General features: G+C 41.0%; 1 protein-coding gene across 1 annotated transcript in view; it reads left to right on the top strand.

Moving 5' to 3' along the window:
* LOC136875653 (centrosomal protein of 104 kDa) overlaps positions 1–21,467 on the top strand; it is a 321,673-nt gene that overhangs the window by 101,369 nt on the left and 198,837 nt on the right. Inside the window, exon 6 of the mRNA XM_067149196.2 lies at positions 971–1,172. Within this exon, the coding sequence (XP_067005297.2) occupies positions 971–1,172 (202 nt within the window). The remainder of the gene's footprint in view (positions 1–970; positions 1,173–21,467) is intronic.

The following is a 21,467-nucleotide window of genomic DNA, read 5'->3' as shown; positions in this document are numbered from 1 at the left end:
GGCGAAGTACTGCAATGTACGTAACGTAACGGCATGCCTGACTCCAAACTTAATCCTAAATAGGAACTCTCCCCCATTCTAACTAATAAGTAAGATAGGCTTAGCCCGTACACGATCAATCGTAGAGCATATGTCGATAAGTACTTTTGTGTTATTTTGGAGTGTACTGTGCATTCCCTAGTTACTTCCCACGTGTTTGAGAACGTCATATTTACATTCCGCTTTACACAGGTGGTCGGAAACAACGTTAGCCGCCTATATGACCGTTAGAGGGCTGGCCATGCTGATAAATAATTTGAAAGAAATCATTCTATATCTCGCACCGTTATCATTTTATTGGCTGCTGAATCTAGCCAATCAGATCGCCTCGCGGGCGAATTCAAATGGGCCTTGAGCGGCACTGCTGCTAAATCTGCGAGTGATTTAAGAACAGCTTGACAGCTTTGCCAAGAAATCAGCATCGAACACGAACACACCGTTGGTTTCAGCCAGTGTCACCGTAGCGTACTTTCTTTGGGGCGATGTTGTCAGCTCGAAGGTTTGTATTCAAACCCCTCCCCTGGCGAAGTGCTGTTCTTCGACTGGTGCGTCTAAGCCAGACTTACGTCATGTACAAATTTAGCAACACCGCCTCGCAAACCCAATTTGAATTCGCCGGCCAAGCGATCTGATTGGTTAACTTCACCAGCTGATAAAATTACAACAGAGTGAGATATCGAATTATTTCTTTCAAATTCTTCACCAGCATGATCAATCCTCTTAACGCTGATATACCCGGTTCACGTTGTTTCCGATCACTATGTATAGCAACCTCTATAACTAAACATTGAGAATAAAAGTCTAATGTTTTTTATATACTGAACATATATTTTATTGTAAGGAAATCCTGACATTTTAAAGTATTGCGAAAACAAAAAAAAGGTACCCCTTACTAGGCTATTTTTTTCCTACAAATGATGTATATTTCCAGCCTTTGGCGAAGAACGACGAGTGCCTGGACATGACGAGCCGACGTCCTGAGCTTCCTCCGCCTCCGAGGCTACTTCAGGTTCCTCCGAGTGTGAGTCCACCTAGCCGGGAAGGAGCAGTATCGCCTGTCCAGGCTACTCCCGCCATGCACCAGAGCCCCGTGTCACCTTTGCACTACCAGAACCGCCCCAAGAGTCCTCCAGGTATGTTGGTACAGTTATTTAATTGCCAGAATTATTCAGGGTACCTAAAAATGTAACAGCATGCAGAAAATGCAAACCATAAGATTTTCACTTTTGTTAAGAAACAAACCATTCTTTTTCGGTATCGACGCAGTTAATATAAGTTTCTCAGTCTGTCGAAATATGCCGTTATATTTCGTGTTATAATGTTCTAAGTGTTATAGTTCGTGTTTTGAAGGATTGAAAAACTTATAAGTTGTATATTTATCTCTTCTAATCAGACTGTATCGTTATTAAGAAAACTCATAGCATTTATAAGCGTACTGCATCGTTTCTTTCCAGCAGAATACGGGTAAAACTTCCATAAATTTGACTTGTGACAGATACTGAACGAATAACCGAGGAAGTGGAGCACTCTCTAAAACCGACTTCAGCTGTCGGATATATCCCCATCGAAAAGAAGCATTTTCAATCAATATCTTCTCGCAACTCAAGAATTATGACACGCCAGGTTGCTGAAACTGAAAAATACGGCATATATTCGCATATTTTTGTTAACAGTCTCCTGTCGTTTATTGCTGTATTTTACAGCAATTCTGTTGTGTTTATAAGCCTATGGGGATTTACTCCTAAGAAGTTATATCCTTCACGCCTATATTTTTGGGTAATTGTACGTAGAAAATGTGTGAAAGGGACGTTTGGCGTCTTCCCACGTACGATTACTTAAGTAGTGGAGATTATTATTTTAAGAGGAAATGCAACTGGGCAACTATCCCCTATTAACACTAATCACAGGGGAAAAAATAGAAGGGGGTCCAACACTTCGTAAAATAAAGGCATTGGCCAAAGAAAGACAAGGACCACTAAGGGCGTGAAAATGAAACATTCCCTAGGCTTCGCAAACTTAATACCGTCAAGGTCGGAAAAAACCAAGAGTTGACCAAGGGATGGCGGTGGTGGTGATTATTGTTTTAAGAGGAAGTACAACTGAGCAACCATCCTCTATTAACACTAATCAAAAGAGAAAAAATGGAAGGGGTCCGACTGTTCGAAAAATGAAGGTGACGGCCCAAAAAAAAGCAAGGGTCTCAAAGAGAATGGAAATAAAAGACTCCCTAGGCTTTGAATACTCTAATAACGTCGGGGTCGGAAAAGAACGAGAGTTGACTAAGGGAGATCGGATAGGATAGATGAAAGTGAGGAGCCTGGCACAAGTAAGTGGAAGCAATGCCAGACACAGCTAAGAGCACCGTGGTCGCCAACACAACGTTCCCAAGTTAAGAACTAGCCAAGACCGTATGCTATATTATTGATCAATTTACGTTGTTGCTACTTCTTCCCTCACTTATTATTTCATATTTTTCTGATATTATAACTGTTCGTAATGTGTAAACACCACGAAAAAATCCTCTTAGTCCCACTCCTAAAAATTGCAAATACAGTACTTATTTTACCTACCAAAAGTTTAAGGACACCTGCATATTTCATAAACATGATTCCTGTCTTTAAACTTTTATTCTCAGGCATACGATTGTTTACAGGGAACTAAAACATATTTAAAGGAAGATTTGCTGAAAGTTTCATTAAAATATCGTTCTTTTTTCGAAGTTATTGAAGTTCTTGTTTATAATAATTGGAAAGAAAATAGCTATTTTTTAATACTTGAGTAGATCTGGTCAGTACAACATGCGGATTACAGGAATATGTTTTGCTGTGGAGAAACACAGATATCTATAGAATATTTATAATTGTAATAGAGAAACAGAATATAGGTCCATTTAAAAATATTCTCAGTTTTATAGCTCGCAACAGAACCACAGAAAGTGGCAAAAAAACATTCCTTGACCTTGGATGGACCAGGGAACCTCAGAAGCTACCGAGATCATTTGTGTGTTACGTTGTAGCGGGATATCTATAGTACCACTACTCCAGTAAACTAAAGATGCATGTCAGTAGCCACTAACGTGGGGCTAGGTAGGTCCTCAGTAGCCATGCGTAAAACAAACTCCTAGGGAAAATGACTTACTTTAGATGTTTAGTTTCTTTCTTTCTAATTTATGGTGTTTAACAACGAAGTCATTAACTATCGAATCATCCAGTATTTCGAGATAATTTGGAGTAAACGTGAAAGGTTCATTGTTTATTCCATTGGCCGTCCAGAATGGTTCTTCTCAGATATAAGACCTATATTCTTCTGAAAACCCAATCGTATTTTCTGCATCTTCAATAGGATATGTTGGAATAAGTAGCTCAAGTTGTCAGGTTCGATCTTGGTTCAGGGTGGTTGTATTTGAGGGTGGACGTGCGGTTAGGAGCGCACAGCTTTGAGCTCGCATCCGGGAGATAGTGGGTTCGAACCCCACTGTCGGCAGCCCTGAAAATAGTTTTCCGTAGTTTCCCATTTTCACACCAGGCAAATGCTGGGGCTGTACCTTAATTAAAGCCACGGCCGATTCCTTCCCATTCCTAGGCCTTTGCTTTCCCATCGTCGCCATAAGACCTATCTGTGTCGGTGCGATGTAAAGCAAATAGCAAAAAAAAAGTCCCAGGAATACGATCGTTTGCAGGGAACTAGAACATATTTAGATGAATATTTGTTGAAATTTTCACTAAAATATCGTACTTCGTTTCGAAATTACTATGTTTTAAATGTACTAATAGTTGGAAAGAAAATAGCTATTTTTTAATACTTGAGGAGCTCTGGAGAGTGCAATATGGGGATTACATTAATAATCTTTATTCTGGAGAAACACAGATACCTGAACAATATTTATAATTGTAATAGAATAACTGAATAAGTTTCCATTTAAAAATATTTCCCGTTTAATAGCTCGCAATAGAACCACAGAAAGTGGTAATAGAACAAACATTCCTTGACCTTGGCTGGTCAGGAGGCCCCTGAAGCTACAGAGATCGTTTTTGTGTTACGTAATACCACCCTCAGTGACACCAGAATTCCGCATATCACAATCCGCTCGATCCTTCTATCCCGTTTCCAATCGTCCTTTTGCCCTGCCACCCCACAGTGGATACCCTTACTACCTCTTACCTTTATACATGGTCGAATCGTCTGAGCCGGGACTCTGAGAATTTTTGCAGATATTGGACCAACACCAAGGGTGTTCCGCACGTCTTCATTCCTGACCCTGTCGTGATTCGTCAGTCTAGTCGACATTCTCAGTTCCATTGTTTGTAGAATTATGACGACGCTGGGTTGTTGGCCAATATTCAACTCCATTATAGTGCAATCCTCATGGTTACCAGTCACCTCCGGTGTCCCACAAGGCAGTACTCTTGGCCCCTTGCTGTTTTCTTTGTTTATGGACGATCTGCCGTCCGAACTCAACGAAACAGCGAATACCCTACTCTTTGCTGATGACTGCAAGATATTTAGGGAGATCAGGAATCCAGCAGATGCAGCTCTGCTACAGTCATCGCTTAATGCCCTCTCGAACTGGTGCCGTACTTGGAAACTTATCCCCAATCCACAAAAATGCAGCCACATGACCATAACACTGCGTAAATCTCCTCTACCGACATCATATTACCTACTCGACAAGCCCATCACCGTGGTTACGCAACAGCGTGACCTAGGTGTAATATTCGATACAAAATTACAATTTAAGACCCATATAGAAACATATACAACCAAGGCTATGAAATTACTAGGCATTCTCTATCGCTTCACAGAAATTTCTGACCCCGTTGCTCTTCGCCACTTCTTCCTCACGATCGTTCAACCTCTCTTAGACTACTGCTCTCCGATTTGGTCAACAGCCGCCCCCTCCAATACCAAGCAGTTAGACAGAGCAGTGTCCTTCTTTGCTGCAATTGTAAGGAACAGAAACCCCAAGCTCAGAAATCTGTCTACGCAGCAGATATTAATGGCAATTAATGTGTCACCGCTGCACATCAGGCGACAGGTAGCTGACCTGAGTTTCCTCAACGAGATCTTAAATGGACATTACCGCTCGGAACATCTTGTTTCTCTCTTCTCTCTCCGCGTTCCTTCCCGCTCCACCAGAACCAAAGACCTTCTCCACATTCCCCACACTCAGCACTCAATACTTCAACGATCTTTCCTAATCCGCCTCCCAACACTCTTTAACAATATTAATAGGAGACAAGAGCTTGATATAGCATCAAATAAAAGTGTATTCGAGAGGTGTGTAAATAGTATCTTAAAGATAAGTTGATGTGAAGGGATTATACCGCCATCTTGACCCACGACGACTTGGCTATGAACATGGACATTCTCATGGTTTTCGATTTGGACAGTTATTAGTAGGATGTGTACCTGATCTTGTTATATTTTGTTATGTTTGTTATATTTTATTATGAAAGTTTACGTTTGTTAAATAGTCTGTTGACAGTGCAAGTGAAATTTGCTCAGTGTAGCTGTATCTTGTGCTTCGTGAATAAATAAATAAATAAATAACTGGATGGACTTCAGAGCTATTATATTTTCGCTTTCAAAAGTGTCGGAATCCATCCTTCTGTCGCACAGTATACCCCCCTCGCGTCTCTCCAATTCATCCACGCTGAATTTGCCCTCCCGTGATCCTCGAGGAGCTGATCACCGTTACAGGATATCGAGGAGCCCAAGTACTTGAACTCTCTTCCACCAGTGCTGATCATAGGCAAACTATACAATACCTATGGATTATAGAGAATTAATCGTAATCCACTGGCAATGTGTGGAATGAGCGCCATGAAAACTTTTATATTAAAGTTAAACTAGAAATATAAAATAAAACTGCGTTGAACTACTTCTTGGAACAAGGAAGGCTATAATTATATTTTGAATCGCATTTTCTTTTTCACGCCAAAGACATTACATATTCCAGCAGTTTTTCTTACACGTGCAGCTCACGAATCCTTGCCAGCTTCCAACTAACTGACCCAAAGCAGCAGCTCAGAGAAATATTTCCTTGCCAGGAACGTCTTGAATTCCGAGTAATACCTTTGCACATACAGGAAACTATGATCTGGCAGAATTGCTTCACGATTCTTTGTGCAGTTCCAAATTTGTAAAAGTAATTCTATCATATTCACAATAACAACTGACAGGCTGCTAGAATCACTCCGATCCGGGAGATAGTGGTTTCGAGCCCCACTGTCGGCAGCCCTGAAGATGGTTTTCCGTGGTTTTCCATTTTCACACCAAGCAAATGCTGGGGCTGTACCTTAATTAAGGCCACGGCCGCTTCCTTCCCACTCCTAGGCCTTTCCTATCCCATCGTTGCCATAAGACCTATTTGTGTCGGTTCACTCCGACCTTTGTCGATATCAGGAATAGGAACTCGCATAGTGGCTCCTCGGGACACAGGAAAAGATTGTTTTTCTTGAGTTCATGGAATGTTTTGAACTGTATTTCCAGATTCAAGTCTGATGGTATTTTACCCTCAGCAGCATTCTCAATATTGAAGCACATGGTGCACAATTGACTGACGAGAGTACGCTAGACTGGACTGGGATGCGCAGCACCATCGAAGGTCACGTGCTTCGCCATATCACACCCAGACATCACTGGCAGGTTTATTGTATACTCTGCCCGTTTGCATTTTAATATTATATACAATGCCCAGGAAAGGTGTAAAACATTAACCACTTAACGCTCTGAGTCCCATTTTCGGCATTGTATTCATTTCCTGGGCATTCTATGCAATGCCTGATTCACATAACGTCGGTAACATATGCACTTAAGGTTTTTTTGAAATGAGATACACTAAATGAGAGTTTCATTGTAATAAGACAAGATTTTATTCATAACTTACGATAAAAATTGCCTTAGTCTTACGAAAAAATACCTTTCATAGAAAAGTAATTTATAGACCAATAACCCAAACAACGATTCATCAATTTTTACTCGCTTCTCATACAATAACGTTACTAAAAGCGTAATTTATGTGTGTATATAATTGTATTATTCAGTACAGTCATAAAATTATCAAGAAAAGCGACCTAACTAAGCGGTACTAAACTGAGAATTCATTTATGCACTACCACTATACAGTAATGCATCAATAAACAGCATGATAAATTCAGTTAGTCTTTAATTTTACTTCATTTGTTTGCACCAAGATAATTTCGTCTTTTCTACGCCTACGTAGCGTAACGGTTAGCACTATTAGCTGCCATCCTTGAAGACACAGGTTCTATTCTTGGTACTGCCAGATTTAAGAATGGCAGAAGGGCTAATATGTGGCTAAAATGGTTCATGCAGCTCACCTCAATTGGGATTGTAGAGGTTCGCTCTTTAACAACTCTTCTTCAATCCTGACGCTATTTGGATCCCATGATATCGGGCATCCTTTTCCTACATTTTTTCACCCCTAGAATTCTCCTTCTTCAAGAAGTCGGATTTCTTCTTGCTTATTGATGGATTAGTCGTGTATATTTGAAGTTACGTTGCTTAAGTCTTAACATCAACCTTCTACGATTTGTGAAACCTAAAATAAAGAGCAAAGAAATATCGGCCCAGATCAAAAGGCAATTCATATTAGTAACTTGCCTTATTAAATCCAAATTGATTTCCCACTTATACAGTATGATATATTATGCAGCCTTCGTAATATAATATGAGTCTATCTTGCATGTCTCCATCACCACGATGATGAGTCATTCATTTTATTTTTTCTTGCTTTATTCCTTCCACCTACATTATCACTCAGTATCATTTATATTTATATCCATTTTGTTTACCTCTGCAGATGAAAGAACATATTTCATCTACGTGTATCATTGCCTTATTTCCTACGCTACTGCTTATCCTTATAGTCAGTATCTATCAGGGTTCATACCTTTGACCGTTGATCTCGAAGCGCTTTAAGTAATGAGTATTCCACAATTTGTGAACTGGGAACCTAATTAAACGCCTCTCATAGTCCACACATGTTATTCCCATTCATTTTCTTTTATGAATAAATCGAGAATCTCTTTCTCAAGAGACGGTGTTGATGTTTTCCCCTTAAACTAAAACACCAGTCAGTCGTTCAACCATTTAGTGAATCAACCATCTACACGAATGATGCCTTCCTAACATACTCCAAGTTTCATTTTTATGAAAGACTAAATCTTTCAGATAATTAACGCTTATTAGAGAATACCTACGTAATATTAACTGCTGAAATAGCTTGATTAGATTTTTGGCTTTTATCACATGGTACATGTATTTTTTTCACTTATTAATTTAAATTATCACATAATACAATAATATCCAGTCATTGAATGAATAACAAGAAAATATACATAATACATATATGAACTATACTGCTAATCAATATGGACCGGAATCGTATGAATGAGTTATTCACTTAGGATCGTCTGTTTCGCGGATTATAAGATTTGGAAGACTCATTCGTAATTCATCAAGAATTTCGCGTTCTCCCTGAAAACCAATAGGTCTAAGGATGAGAGTTTCCAAGTTAGGTGTATAATGTGGTATCAAAGCGAAACTTTGAAGAACATACACTTGAGTAAAATACAGATTCAAAATTCTCAAATTACTACATTTTGTAATAATATAGGACATGCCTTGCTCGGTGGCTTCTATACAACCAGACAAAGAGAGTTTCTCTACGTTGTTACACTTCTGACTGATACTAAACAGAACATCGTCGTTTATATTGGAACAAAACGATACACTTAACTTTTTCATCTGCTTCCAGCTTGCTGAATTGAACAAAGTACACCACGTTGTTGATGGTATATCTCGAGCCATTGTTACGTTTAAAGATGACAAGTTGTGAAGATGAACTAACTGGCTGATACCAATATGGGTCATGTTCAGAGCATACCGTAAATGTAAGGTCTGTAAACATTTACATGACGTGATCGCTATTATAGCGTCATCAGTCAAGGCTGCAGCATTCAGTTTCAATACCTTAAGAGTAGGTGCCATGCGAGAACTGAGGATCTGGATATCTTTATTTGAACAGTGCGGAAGAACACTGCGGCAAAAGGACCTTACACCCCTGAATTCTTCCAGAGCTCTGCAGCTGCTTGCAATAGAGTTCACTGCTGACGAATCGAACTGCGTGTTATTGTTAAAGTTTAACCTGCATAGTCGTGGCAAAGAATGTCCTAAACTCTGATAAAATTTAGTACTGCGAAATGCTGTGTCTTTAATGGTTAAATCAGTTATTAGAGAACAACGCTTGATGAGACTCACGAGGATTTCTGCAGTAATAATATCACGACTTTCGGACCCTCTACATCGTTTGATGATAAGTATTCGAAGTCGTCTGTTTGTTCGACGGACTTGATTTAAAATTCCTTCAGCATCAGTTCTGTCTATCAATTCGAGCTTTTCTAATTGTGGAGAATGCTGAAGAATAGAACACACATGGTCAGTTGTTACCGAAGGGCCTCTGAAGGACAATTCTTTCCACAAACAGGCATGGTGTGACAATTGGTGCCATCTTTTACATACAGGTCCTATTGTACGATACAGTTCCTGCGAACTGAACCATGAAAAGATCTTCAAAAGTATCTCGGGCGGAAGATTTGCAATGTCTACTACCAGAGACGGATCCTTGCGAGGTCGCAGTGTCATTCCAAAACCAATCTTTCTTCCATTGATTTCCTTCTTTGGACTCAGAGGAAATGATGAAAAACTACGACTTCCCGAATACAATCTTCCGTAAGTGTGTCTTCTTTCAAGAAGTTTCATCTTTTTCTTCGGTAAACTAATAGATCCAGAATATTCCGCTCGCCTTTTCATCTCTGAACCTGCAATGAAAATTTAATGTCAATAATTGATGCAAGGAAATAGTTTATAGATAGGTAATATTGAATGCTGCTTTGAGGAAGAGCAGGATAATATGACTAGCAAGGACAGTAAAGGATAATAAAAATCTGCAGACGAGAACATCATATAATCTTTCCGCTATTTTATCTTGAAGAATCGGTCCTAAGCTAAGACACACCACCAGGTAAAACATGAATTGTCATCTGGTAACACAAGAACCACAAAAATTCTGAATCTTCAGATCTTTAGACTGTATTGTTTTTTACCCGCTGGTGGGTTAATGTCTTAACGTCGCACTAACACATACAGGTTTTTGGCGACGGTAGTGTGAAAAAGGGCTAAGACTCGGAAGGTACGGCTGTGTTTCTAATTTAGATACAACCCGAACTTTGGCTGGAGAGAGAATGGGAACCACAAAAACCTATTTTTATTATTGCCGAAGGTGGGGTTCAAACCCATCATCTCCAGAATGCAAACACAGCTACACACAACGTTTCAGGCATATTTGGATTGATCACTGCGTACACTTAAGGTTCTTTCTAAAGTACTGTATATTTTATGTCTCTCCAAGTAAACAAATCGAGTACCTATGCAAGGAGGTCACAGCTAAAGATAACAGTCAGTGAGATACCGGATATCCAGTGGCGGTTCGTGCATGAAGGGCTTTTGGGCACCTCCCTGCCGCCTTTTCAAAAACATTTAATGTGATTTCACTCTGTAAATTATTACATAAAGAGATGGACAACGAAGTCGAACTTATGCGGGTGATATTCAGTTACACAATGTTATATTTATTATTTAGGCTGTACACATTTTGCTTTTCTGTTTTCAAGAAAATGGCGAAGTCTTTCAGACCGTGGCTGCTGTCCAGCAAGCACGATGTTTTCTCTTTAGTCGCGAGGCTCAGACAGTGGCAGGAGAGCCCTGAGTACGTCCCCAGACTTTGCTAGTGTGCGGGGTACGGGAGGAGCCCGGAAGGACGATTGGAGCTTGTCAGGGGAAGGAAGAGTGCAGGCGGGTATGATGTGTCCGACAGAGCCCTCAGTAGGTCCCAAGAGTTTGCAAGTGTGCGGGGTGTGGAAGGAGGTAAGAAGAGTGCAGGCAGGTGTAAGTGCTGAACGGCGGAGTCCTCAACAATATTCCCAATCACTTTAAAATGTACCTAGTCCCCCCCCCAGTCTTATATTAATCATTAATTAGTGTCGTTAATTAATTAATGTTGTAGTGCAAGCAGATTTCCATTCAGCCAGTGTCATCGGATTCTTCTTCTTCTTCTTCTTCTTCTTATTATTATTATTATTATTATTATTATTATTATTATTATTATTCATCTAAAAGTATTGTGGTAAGTGAAAACTGGACCGATTGGAGAGGGGAAAGATATGGCGACACAGCCCTGCCAGAGTAAAATGTCACGAACCGCCACTGCGGATATCGTCCCGCATGACTCAGAGCGTGGGTTGGCGACCACGGGGTCCTCAGCTGAGTCCTGGCATTGCTTCCACTTACTTGTGCCAGGCTCCTCACTTTCATCCATCCTATCCGACCTCCCTTGGTCAACTCTTGTTCTTTTCCGACCCCGACGCTATTAGGTTTGCGAGGGCTCGGGAGTCTTTCATTTTCACGCCCTTCGTGGCCCTTCTCTTCCTTTGGCCGATATCTTCATTTTTCGAAGTGTCGGATCCCTTCCATTTTTCCCTCTGATTAGTGTTATATAGAGGATGGTTGCCTAGTTGTACTTCCTCTTAAAACAATAATCACCACAACCACCACCGCATGACTCAATCGAGGAACATCTTACTAGTTTACGAAATGATTAGGCATGCCTAGCATCAATCGTCCAATGTGACATGGTTTGAAATCCAGTTTTTTTCTGAGTGTAGTACAATCATACTGTAAGTTGTGTTGTCAACCCTGTATGATATTTAACAAGTTAAATGTGTAGAGGACATTGGTGTACCTACCAGAGTCATGATAGTCGTTGGTTACCCAGCAGAAGAAAGCTACAATGCCTTCCAAACGAAGGCGTGTAAAAAATACCTTATCAACGCGCAGGGCGTGATCACAGTTCCTTTAAAAGAAATGTCAACAAGCTGACGTTAGCTCTGCGTATTTCTCTATAAAATATGGTTCAAAAAGGTTTTGAATATGCTTTATTCCAATAAAATGCTGCATGTTACGAAATGTTAGGTTATGTATGAGGTTGGTTCAAAAAGAAACCGCTGAAAGGTTCGTAATGCCATTGCCTGCAGAAGAACGTGCGCTCCCTGTAAGGGCGCTGAGATCCCAAACTCACCGCTAGAGGGACACGGGCGCACACCAACGTGACGACACAGCGAGCACGTGCACGCGTCGATCGTTCACTGAACTCAGTCGTGCTTAAAACAGCGAAATGGAAGCTTCGAATTAAGAGCAAAGGGGTTTGCTGCGTTTTCTGACAGCGGAAGGAGTGCGGAGAACGAAAATTCATCGAAGAATGGCACAAGTGTACGGAGAGCACTGCAAGTCCGTTGCAAGGGTAAGGTGTGGTACAAGCGGTTAGGGGAAGGACGGATGACGTCTGCCGATGATGCATGGTCTGGAACACCACACCGCATTACCGATGTCATTGTCCAGCAGGTGGATGCCTTCATTATGCAAGACCGGCGAGTTTCGGCAGCAGCCATTGCCGCAGAGGTCAGAGTGAGTGTCGGAAGTATTCACACCATCATTAAGGACAGAGCGAAATTTCGCAGATAGTACACTCAACGAGTGCCCCCCAGTCTTCAACCAGCACAGGAAGCATGTCGAATGGGACTCTCTTTAACATCTACTGCTCTATGCCAAGGAAGGGAATGAATTTTTGCCACGAGTGGTTGCTGGAGACGAGGAATTATGTCATCACTTCGAACCCGAGTAAAAACGACAAAGTCCAGTGGTAGCACGCAGAGTCGCCGCCATCCAAATAATCCAAGGCCGTCCACAAAAGTGCGGGACATGTTATGTTCAACTTCTTCTTTGACCAAAAGCGCCCCCGTATTGTGGACTGCATGCAGCATGGGACAACAGTGAGTGCGTAGTGATACTTACAAACCTTGACCACCCTCCGCAGAACGAAATCGAAACGAACAGGACCGCTCACCCGCGGGATCATTCTGCTCCACGATAATGCAAAGCACCATACAGCAAACGCAGTCAAGGAGCTTTTACAGATATTCAAATTGGAGCCCAGTCACCCTCCATACAGCCCGGACCTCACTCCTGTGATTATGCCCTTTTTGGTGAGCTAAAGAAGGTTCTGAGAGGTAAACGATTCATCTCGGATGATGACGTCTACTTTTGAAATAACGGTACATGTTTCCATTTTATAACCTCTGGCTCGTTTTATTTTTGAATGACCCTCATATTGAAATGAAATGGCGTATGGCTTTTAGTACCGGGAGTGTCGCCATATACAGGTCTTTTGATTTGACGCCCGTAGGCGACCTGAGCGTCGTGATGAGGATGAAATGACAATGAAGACGACACATGCACCCAGCCCCCATGCCACTGAAATTAACCAGTTGTGGTTAAAATTCCCGACCCTGCCGGGAATTGAACTCGGGACCCCCTATGACCAAAGGCCAGCACGCTAACTATTTAGCCAATGATTGTATGAAGATATTGAAAATGTAGGGAAGAGAAGGGGACTGACCTCCAGTTTAATTTGTTGCGTACAGTTTGTGGAAAAGAGATATCTGTTACGTCTTCTAAGTTAACAAGTGCACGAATGTACAGCATAAATATGAGGTTGGTAGCCTAAATGGCATGAGGTGTATCGGCAAAGGCAACAAGGCTGTACAGACGCTTTGTGGAATGTTAGAGGTGGATTGATCGGCTCAGGCAGTTTGAGGCGCTGGCCTTCTGACCCCAACTTGGTAGGTTCGAACTTGGTTCGATCCAGTGGCATTTCAAGGTGATTTAGGTCGGTAGATTTATTGGCACGTAAAAGAACTCCTGCGTGACTAAATGTTGTCACCTCGACGTCTCCGAAAACTGTAAAAGTATAGTACGCGAAACTTTTCTTGATCCCTGAGCTCCATAGAGCTGAATGGGAACTTGGGCTCAAGAAAAGGTTCGCGTACTATAGTTAGTGGGACGTAAAGCAATAACATTATTATTATTATTATTATTATTATTATTATTATTATTATTATTATTATTATTATTATTATTATTATTATTATTATTGAATGTTAGATTTACCACCTACACCAAAAACGTTCCGTTGTTACTCAGAGTTATTGAATGAAAGCCTTGAGAAAGTAAGCTTGACATCAATGAGAACTGCTGTCCATGAAGCTATTGAGAGTGAGGGAAAATGCATTACTGCAGCCTTTGATGGCACATGGCAAAAGAGGGGCCGCACTTCTGTCAATGATGTTGTTATTGTCTCTCTCTTGAATTTGGGAAAGTTCTGGATTTTTAGTGCTTGTCCAAGTTCTGCCAAAGCTGTGTAAAGACAGAGAAAGGGACACACAGATATGTGAACAATTTTGACGAATACAGTGGAGAAATGGAAGTAGTTGGTGTAGGCAACATGTTTAATCGTTCAGAGGAGAAACTAGGTGTACGCTATACCAGGTATCTGGGTGACGGTGATAGCAAGGCTTTCCAACATGTGGTGGAACTTAATTCGTGGAATGGACATTGTAAAAGTTGGCCATGTCCTAAAGCGTTTAGGTACGAGATTGAGGAAACTGTGTTAAGGATCTGAAGAGGAAGAAAGTTTCTGATGTTAAGGGAATATCAGACTAACAGATTCAGAAATAGACCTCCAGCTAAAAACATCGTAACGGACATTTTTGTGATTTTGAGATTTCACTTATGGTGTACTGAAAAATGAGCAATATCTTTCTTTCTTTCTTTCTTAATCTGTTTACCCTCCAGGGTTGGTTTTTCCCTCGGACTCAGCAAGGGATCCCACCTCTACCGCCTCAAGGGCAGTGTCCTGGAGCGCGAGACTCCGGGTCGGGGGATACAACTGGGGAGGATGCCCAGTACCTCGCCCAGACGGTCTCACCTGCTATCCTGAACAGGGGCCTTGAGGGGGGAAGGAAAGATTGGAAAGGATAGACAAGGAAGTGGGAAGGAATCGGCCGTGGCCTTAAGTTAGCTACCATCCCGGCATTTGCCTGGAGGAGAAGTGGGAAACCACGGAAAACCACTTCGAGGATGGCTGAGGTGGAAATCGAAAACACCTCTACTCAGTTGACCTCCCGAGGCCGAGTGGGCCCCGTTCCAGCCCTCGTACCACTTTCCAAATTTCGTGGCAGAGCCAGGAATCGAATCCGGGCCTCCGGGGGTTGCAGCTAATCACACTAACCACTACACCACAGAGGCGGACCAAAATGAGCTCCATCGCCTAGAAAATTATTCCATCCTGATTCGCAATATATTCTTTTGTAAACTCAGAATTTAAGAATATCGTAAATGCTATTATTTAATTTAATTTGTTCCATTTAAGAAATTAAGATACGATTTTCTTAAATGGAGTGTTGTCTATGACAAGTTCAGTAAACGATCATCTTACAGGAAGTATTCAGTTCATTCACTCAATATTGCGTATGGATTGCACTATTTTTGAGCATCTGTCCGCACTGACGCGCCAAGATGTTCCAAGTTTCCATTCTCACTGTTTTGTGCCCTGAGATATCATCAGTTCATTATAGTACTCATTTTAGCAGCTGGAGTGAGAAATTTCCTGTACAGGCGGAAAAGTTGCCAGTGCAATGTAAAAGGCCGACTAAAAAGTTATGGTGATTTTTATGCATAGTCTTTTTTCCATTCCAAAATGTATTCAGGAGGCAAATTGATGGTTGATTTAAGTGAGGGACATGGCTGCTTGATCAACTCAGTTCTCATTCATTTGTTCATCAGGACCAGTCATGTTTATGTGTCAGAAAGGTAGTTTTAACCAGCAACAGCTAATGCCTTCACTTAGAGGAGAAATATGGATGTTTAACCAGAAACGACGAGGAAGACGGGAATCAATTCGCACTTTGGAACTTGGTAATGCTTACAAGAAACTGTTGGCAATAGCTCCCGAAAAGAAGAAGGATCTGCTGTCTTTATGTGCACAGAATCTTATTCCAGATATGTACGAATATTTCAACAAAAATCTGGAAACTGCTGTAGCCGAACCAACTGAATCAGGCACAATTAGTGACTAACGAAGACTTATAAAACTGGTCCCACAGTTCAATTGGTTAGGGTTTTATATTTGTATTTTTTAAACAATAAAGAATTGGAAATGTAAAAATAATAACTACCGGTAATAATTTTTAAAAATACCCTTATCCCTCCAAATCGCCTAACCTGTAAATTGGTAATTTATTTTGAAATACATGTCTAACTCCATGATCTTTAACGATGTGGTGTTCAGAGGCAACAATCTCAAGTGTTAAGTTCAGTCATTTCTTCCCTTTTAGCTCATTTTAAAAATGGCGTAACTTGAAGTTGATGGTCATTACTGGATTAAAATGTCCAAACAATTACATCGTAACTTGATTTATGCAGTTAGTTGTTCACACATCTCCAATGAAGAGCACCGTAACTTCACCACATATGATGTTCTTCGTTGGATAATTACAGTTCAGTAATATCGTAACTACATGTAAATGAGTTATTTAATACATTAAAACACCCTTATTTGGGCAAAATAAACTATGCAATAAATGCATTCAGTAAAATCCATAATCGTTCATATCGAAAAGCTCTCTCAGTTGTATGATAATTTCGAAACTTTAAACTGCTCTCCTCAACAATTTACTGTATGTAGATACGATGTTATTAGTTGGAGGGGTCTATATTATGGACTGGCAATAAGGAGAAATACTAAAAATTTAGAGGAAATAAGAAAAGACGTATACACCTTCTTTCAAAGGATCTCTACAGACGAGAACCCCTGACATTGTCTCTGTCCAAAGGGCCCTGAGTCATGGCGTGAATACAAGAGAGCTAAGTGTAACTGGTAATGAATATATAGACTTGATCATCCCCTACCAAGGTCAATATGAGACGTTATAAAACCTATCTATAGGGAATTAGCTAGCAGAAGCTTGCTTGTTAAATGCATCTGTGGGAGAACTCAAAATTCCAGCGAAAGCTTCAATAACTGCGTGTGGGAACGCTTGCCCTGAACAGTATTTGTGGGCCTCAGTACCCTAAAATTGGTGTCATGTATGTAGTGTTATGCTTCAACGATGGGTCAGTCAGCAGGATGAAAGTTTTCAGTGATATGGGCATTGAACCTGGGGTGAAAATGAAGAATGCACTTCTGTCAATTGACTAGCTGAGGGTGCGGGAGGCTGAGAAAAGTGCCTTGAAATCACAAAAAAAAAGCTAGAATTTAAAAGACGGCCTCCAAACTCAAGCTGGAAGATAGAGAAATCCGCAATGATGACAGCTATGGACCTGGTGAGTTGTAACTATTAATACAAGTTAAACCGATCGTATCACAAACTTTAAATGCATTTTTCCAAAAATATGAAATGTTTTTTCAATCAATCAATACTGATCTGCATTTAGGGCAGTCGCCCAGGTGGCAGATTCCCTATTTGTTGTTTTCCTAGCCTTTTCCTAAATGATTTCAAAGAAATTGGAAATTTATTGAACATCTCTCTTGGTAAGTTATTCCAATCCCTAACTCCCCTTCCTATAAATGAATATTTGCCCTAGTTTGTCCTCTTGAATTCCAACTTTATCTTCATATTGTGATCTTTCCTACTTTTATAAACGCCATTCAAACTTATTCGTCTACTAATGTCATTCCACGCCATCTCTCCTCTGACAGCCCGGAACATACCTGTAGGTGCAAGTTTTTCTGAAACTAGTACATATATGGCAATAAAACTTGGTACAGAGATTAATTATAGTATTATAATTAAAGTACACTAGAATTATGGTAAACAAAAAGGCATTATTTTAGGTCACATATTCTTCTATGATTTCTACTGTAGTAACTATGCTACTGTCATGAGAGCAATACATTTTGAAGAAAACGCGACAACGTATGCATATTTTAAGTTTGGTTCAATTTAAGCCATTAGTTTTTGAGAAATGTATGTTACTATGGTTAAGTATAAAATATACGCTCACTTCATGGTTCTGTTAAGTGCGATCCGTAGTCTCCTGAGCCTTCGTCTTTAGATAAAAACTGTGTAGTATAACGTGGAAATGGGTGCAGTTTTAAAGTAGTGATAACAAAATCTCTCGAAAAAGACACCTAATTTTACCACTGAAAATATTTCTTAAACACATCAAACACTAAAGAACCTCTTTCAAAGAACGAAAGTGAGAAGAGGAGTTCGTAATTATTTCTTTGGTGCCAGGAAGTAAGAGTATAAGTAAAAAATAACTGCATTTTGGAAAATAAGTTTGAAGCTTTAAAAATAGAGACAGCATTAATTCTAGAGGGTCTGATATACACTGCTGTGCAAAACTTAAGGACGAAAGTAACTTTTGCATGTTGTGTCACTGCCAAGCAGTGGCGGCGCGTGACTTTTGTCACTGGGGGTTCAACAGAAGGAAAAATCCCTCCTCAATATCTTCTCCCGTGCCAAGTAACATAGCTCGATGAAACTTGAACCATGCATAGGAAGAACTGCTACAGTATGGTACGGTAGGCAACTGAAAGGAATATGCGATGAGACGAACAGAAATGATACTTTTATACAGAGACAATAAATTACACGTAAGTCTTCGCAACTCACGATGGTCCCTTGGACATTACAAAAGATGGAACATGGTTCTTAAAAGGGTGTGTGATCACCACGGACAGCGGTGCATGCTCTGCAACGTGTTCCCTTGCTGGCCACAAGATTGGTAAGGAGTTCTTGTGGCAGGGAGTTCCATTCCTCCACCAGCGCGGCTGACAACTGCTGGATGGTCGTTGGTGCATGTGGACGTGCTGCAATACGTCTGCCCAACATATCCCACACGTGCTCGATGGGATGTAAGACGCGGAAACGGGCAGGCCAGTCCATTCACCGAATATCCTCTCGTTCCAAGAGCTCCTCCACCTGCGCTGTTCGATGCGGTCGTGCATTGTCGTCCATAAAAATGAAGTCAGGGCCTAATGCACTCCTGAAAAGACGCACATGGGGAAGGAGTACACTGTCACAATAACGTTAACCGGTGAATGTACCCCGTTCAAAGATTTGGAGGTCGATACGCCCATACAACATTGACTCGCCACACCATAACACTTGAACCACCAAAATGATTATGTTCGACAATGTTTCTGGGTGCATTACGTGTTCCACCTATCGCCAGATCAGAGTACGTATAGAATCACTACTCAGACTGAAACTGCTCTCATCTGAGAAGAGCACGCGCCCCCCCTCCTCGTTGGTCCAGACTTAATGCTCTTGGTACAATTACAAACGGTGCCGCCGATGTGCGGATGTCAACGGAACACAACGTAAGAGTCGCCGGGCAAACAGACCACTCCCATGCAGTGGTCGTGCCAAATACTTTAATACACCAATACCGGACAGCTCTATCTCAACAGCATTGTGTGGAGTGCGAACAGCGACGGTGGTGACATCTAGCGTGTTGGTGTGAACTGCATACTTCTCTATGCTACAGTCAAGACCAACGGGAGAGGAATGCACTCATTGGAAATATTTTTGTTAAAATAATATTGAATAATAATAATAATAATAATAATAATAATAATAATAATAATAATAATAATAATAATAATAATAATAATAATAATAATAATAATAATGTACGACATGCCTCCTTCATAAACCTCCAAACGAGCATTATGTTAGCCGTGTTTTTCGCTGTCTTAAAAATTATAAAGCAGAATTTGTTTTTGAGGATCCACCCAGCCTCTGGGGAAATATTTAACAACTACTCTCTCCTGTTCTTTTTAGCCTTTTCTCAATTACCTAGCGCAGGATTTTGTATGGACTTAGCCTAGTTTTCCGGCCGGATGCCTTTCCTAACAGCAATCATATGTGGAGGGATATATACCGTACTCACTATCGCGTGTTTTTGTGGTTGTTTTCTGTATGATGTGATGTATATACTTGAAGATGCGTATGAATACGAGCACAAATCCGTAGCCCTCGACCTACAGAAATTAACAGACGCGATTAAAATCTCCGACTCAGCCGGGAATTGTACCAGCGCCCTCTGAACCAGCCAGTACGCTGACCATCCCGTGGTGATGATTATGGCCAGCCATCCCCTATTAACACTGATCAGAAGGGAAATGGAAGAGGTCCAACACAGAATTCCTGCGGGACTATATTCTGGCACCTCGGCGTCTCCGTAAAAGTACTTAGTGGGACGTAAAAATATATTATTATTATTTTCTTACAGTAAAAAAATGTGACTGGATTCGAAACTCAAGTCCTTCAATTTTCAATTTCAAGACTACCACGATAATCATTACGCTACAGGCCCACAAGTTTCCGATTGTGAAATTTATGGTACTGTTTAACAATGTGGACCCTCAAGTTTGAGTATACTAGAGTTCCATATTTGTTAATATTATTGGTTTTAGGTCCCACTAACATTTCAGTAGAGTATTTGATTGATTTTCTTAATATAAGGAGCATAGAATGTAACCTGAACACAGATGCGAGGTCATCACTTTTTTTAATACATGCGGTCCTTATCAGTTCTCATGCCCATTATCTTGCTGGGTAATTTGTTCACCACATAACACTTTTCTTGGAATATAACTGCAATGTAAGATTATTTAGTGACAAACACTGATACATTATAAAGAACACGGCAGTGCGCCAAGAATCATACAGATAGCAATATGTTATAGAAGAGTTGGTCACACCAAGCTGTGTAGGTAGCAGCACTATCGATTTTCTCGCTGATAACAGCAAGCTGTCCCGTATTGTCATATTAAAGTATTTGGTCGTGCGACTGTGGAGCGTGAGATTGTGTTCCTTGCAGTCCTGTTAAATGTGGTTGCAACTGCACCCGCTGTTTGACGCGAGTCTCTTCTTGGCTGTTGCACAATGTAGCGGTCATCTGCTGCTGTAGTTGACCATGGTCGCCTCCCTCCTCTCCTTCGGGCAGTAGTGCCTGTGGTTCGGAATGCTCTCCATGCACGTGAAATAATGCTGTGAGCAATACCAGACTCCTGGGCTACACTCGTCCCACTTCGTCCTTCTTCCATTTTCCCGATGATTCTTCCCCGCGTGAAGTCATTCAGATGTTGTCTCTGGGTCATGCCGTATTGAATAACACCACAACAGCGCACCGTAACAACTCGCTGATTTCACACTGTCTTGTCCTGTTCCTTCAACTGCCTCGTTTTGTGGGGCCAGACACATTCGGCGCTATAGTCGCGCTGACCTCACGCCAGGTTTCTATGCACGTACGGGAGACCTCTGGTACACGTTACTGCACTTCCATTCATTTCCATCGAGTAGCTGATATTTGCTTTATCTATCTCGTTCTTAAGTTTTGCACAGCAGTGTATAATAATAACAACAAGCCTACATCAACATACTTCAGAAAATTGTATTTTCATTTTTAATAATAGTTTTTTCTGCTAACTGTTGGAA

The sequence above is a fragment of the Anabrus simplex genome, chromosome 6 (assembly GCF_040414725.1).
Source record: "Anabrus simplex isolate iqAnaSimp1 chromosome 6, ASM4041472v1, whole genome shotgun sequence".
NCBI lineage: Eukaryota > Metazoa > Arthropoda > Insecta > Orthoptera > Tettigoniidae > Anabrus > Anabrus simplex.
The sequence above is the reverse complement of the archived record's forward strand: the minus strand, read 5'-3'. Positions and strand labels throughout refer to the sequence as shown.